The following is a 3,161-nucleotide window of genomic DNA, read 5'->3' on the forward strand; positions in this document are numbered from 1 at the left end:
TGCTCATGACGCGACTGCGCATGAAATAGCACCTTTACGAACAGACATGTTCAATTGCTCGACGAGCAATTGGCTGCTTTAATGACTTGAACACGTCCAATTATAAAATTAATATTATATTATAAGCCAACTATTCAAGTTTTGTTAATCACGTAAACATCAATAAAACAGTTTGTTTTTAATAGTAATTTTTATTACTATTAAAAACAAACTTTATTAATACTGTAATCAAGTAGTTTCGCGCAACGTATTTTTATTAGAAGGAAATTGTGTTTAAAAATCGCGCTCGTCTTCAGAATCGAATCGTCATATCGATAACGAGTGCACGTGAGAGCTCGCGGCAAACTTCTGCTCACTCGGTCATATGATTTTATGGAAAAGGGCGAGTCTTGACTCTTGAGAGCCAGTTGACAGATCGATCTTTTGCTTAAGCGTGTTCGAGGAAATTTTCGTCGCAAAATGAAGGGATGCATATTCAACATCGATGGTGGCTACCTGGAGGGTTTATGTCGGGGTTTCAAATGTGGTATACTTCAGCAGAGCGATTACTTAAACTTGGTTCAATGCGAAACACTTGAAGGTACTTATTCAATTCACTTGATCGTTCGACAATCGTAATTTCTCTAAAAGCATTTTAAGCGCATATTAAATTTAAAAAAAGATGTTTTATGTTTTTGCAACGTGTAATTTTTATTTTGTAAAAAATGTAACTTTGAGAACATTCTCAAGAAGAGATTGAAATCTTTATTTGGACACGCAAAAATTCAGAGTCTTGATGCTCTTTATAAATTATAAATTTATTCTTTCTTCTTACTGAAACTAATTGATCGTCTATTTAGATTTAAAGCTACACTTGGCTGGCACAGACTATGGCAGCTTTTTGGCCAACGAGCCGTCTCCACTATCCGTTAGTGTGATCGATGACAAATTGAGGGAGAAGCTGGTTGTGGAGTTTCAACATATGCGCAATCATTCCGTCGAGCCTCTGTCTCAATTTTTGGATTTCATCACTTACAGTTATATGATTGACAATATCATTTTGTTAATCACTGGTACTTTACATCAACGACCTATTTCAGAATTGATTCCAAAGTGCCATCCTCTTGGCAGCTTTGAGCAAATGGAAGCGATTCACGTTGCTGCCACACCTGCAGAGTTGTACAATGCTGTACTGGTAGATACACCTTTAGGTATGACTATTTGGAATTATATTTCTCATTTGTATGGTTTCTTATCCTAATTCATATTACATGCGAATATAGTTCACAAATAAATTTGAAAGTGTCTTCTACAGTCACGGCTAGATTTTAGTGCCTAATAATATTTCCACATGAATTTTTAAATCCATTATTCAGCCATTTAAACAGTGCGCTAAATCAAATATCAGACTAGCAACGCAATCATTAACTGAATAATAAGATTACAATTGATTTTAATAATACAATGCAAATAAGCATCTTAAAACACTGCAAAGAAATTATTGCGAAAAATACTATCTTACCCTGGCTAAGGTAATATTTTTCCAGCTAATGATTCCATTGAAAGTCCAACATTGATTCAGTGCGTAGTGTAAATGGCTGAATAGATTTAAAAATTCATACAGGAATATTATTAGGCACTAAGATCCAGCCGTGACCATAGAAAGCACTCTCAAATTTATTTGTAATATTTACAGTCTAGTTCAAATTATTGTCAATATAGTTACTTTCCTGAATTGTGATAATTATCTTCTTATAGCACCTTTCTTCGTGGACTGCATTTCTGAGCAGGACTTAGACGAGATGAATATTGAGATAATAAGAAATACTCTTTACAAGGCATATCTGGAAGCCTTTTATAAATTTTGCAAAGAACTTGGTGGTACAACTGCAGATACTATGTGCGAAATACTTGCTGTATGATATTTCGTTCCAATAAAATAATGAGAATATTGTATTTCGTAAAATTACAGTTTTTTTGTTTATAGTTTGAGGCAGATAGAAGAGCAATCATTATAACCATCAATTCATTTGGCACTGAATTGGGAAAGGATGATCGTGCAAAATTATATCCACGCTGCGGACGTTTGAATCCGGATGGATTGGCAGCCTTAGCAAGAGCCGACGATTATGAACAAGTGAAGGCTGTAGCTGAATATTACGCTGTGAGTAAAATTTCAAATACATAGTTCAATTAGAAGTACGCTATTAGTTATGCAATTGTATAGCGTTTTATAAGTTTTCTTTATTTTATTTTACTTTCTAGTATTTTATGCTTTCTATTATCGGATATATTTTTGTGCGCGCGCGCGCGTACACACACACACACACGCGCACACACACATATTACAATCACAATATTTATTAAAACATTTATTTAAACAGGAATATAGCGCCTTATTTGAAGGTGCAGGAAATAATCCTGGTGATAAAACCTTGGAAGATAAATTCTTTGAACACGAGGCAAGTACACTTGTGATAAAAATAATTATAGCATGCAAATATTAATAAATTTATATATTATATTATCTACAATAAATATAATTTTAATTTTTGATATGCAGGTACGCTTAAACGTCCACGCATTCCTTCAACAATTTCATTTTGGAGTGTTCTATAGCTACTTGAAATTAAAGGAGCAAGAATGTCGTAATATTGTATGGATCGCAGAGTGTGTTGCTCAAAAACATCGAGCTAAAATAGATAATTACATCCCCATATTTTAAACTAATTATGTATTGACAATGATTTCAATCATTTATATTTAATTCTGCAACGTATTCCAATTTTCTTTTGCATAGTTAAAAATTATGCAAAATTAATAGTCTAATTGTCAGAAAGGTTCTTGGAAGTTGTTCATGGAATATTATCATAAAAGTTAATTTTAGAACATGAAGTAGATATGTGCTAGTATATATAAGTCAAATATTAATAAGCCGCATGCATGTATTATTGAAAATTATAATTTAGAATTGTTATAAGATTTTAAGTGAAATAGCACACTGTAGCAAAATCTGTATATATACATAATATATCTTATTGTCTTATTGTAATTTTCAATGTAAATCATTTTCATATGTACTGTAATTAACACATTGTTATTAACACATGCGCGCGCGCGCACACACACACACACACACACACACACACACACACACACACACACACACACACACACACACA

At 33.0% G+C, this 3,161-nt stretch overlaps 1 protein-coding gene across 1 annotated transcript; it reads left to right on the plus strand.

Annotated features, from left to right (window-relative positions):
• Positions 1–328: 328 nt before the first annotated feature.
• Positions 329–3,141, plus strand: LOC105458315 (V-type proton ATPase subunit d). Its single transcript, XM_011703538.1, has 6 exons — positions 329–580; positions 840–1,190; positions 1,738–1,895; positions 1,967–2,143; positions 2,364–2,441; positions 2,543–3,141. The coding sequence occupies exons 1-6, from the start codon at positions 460–462 to the stop codon at positions 2,702–2,704; spliced, it is 1,047 nt and encodes a 348-aa protein (XP_011701840.1). The 5' UTR covers positions 329–459; the 3' UTR covers positions 2,705–3,141.
• The last annotated feature ends 20 nt before the right edge of the window (positions 3,142–3,161 follow it).

This window comes from Wasmannia auropunctata, unplaced genomic scaffold (assembly GCF_000956235.1).
Source record: "Wasmannia auropunctata unplaced genomic scaffold, wasmannia.A_1.0 LD334542.1, whole genome shotgun sequence".
Lineage (NCBI taxonomy): Eukaryota > Metazoa > Arthropoda > Insecta > Hymenoptera > Formicidae > Wasmannia > Wasmannia auropunctata.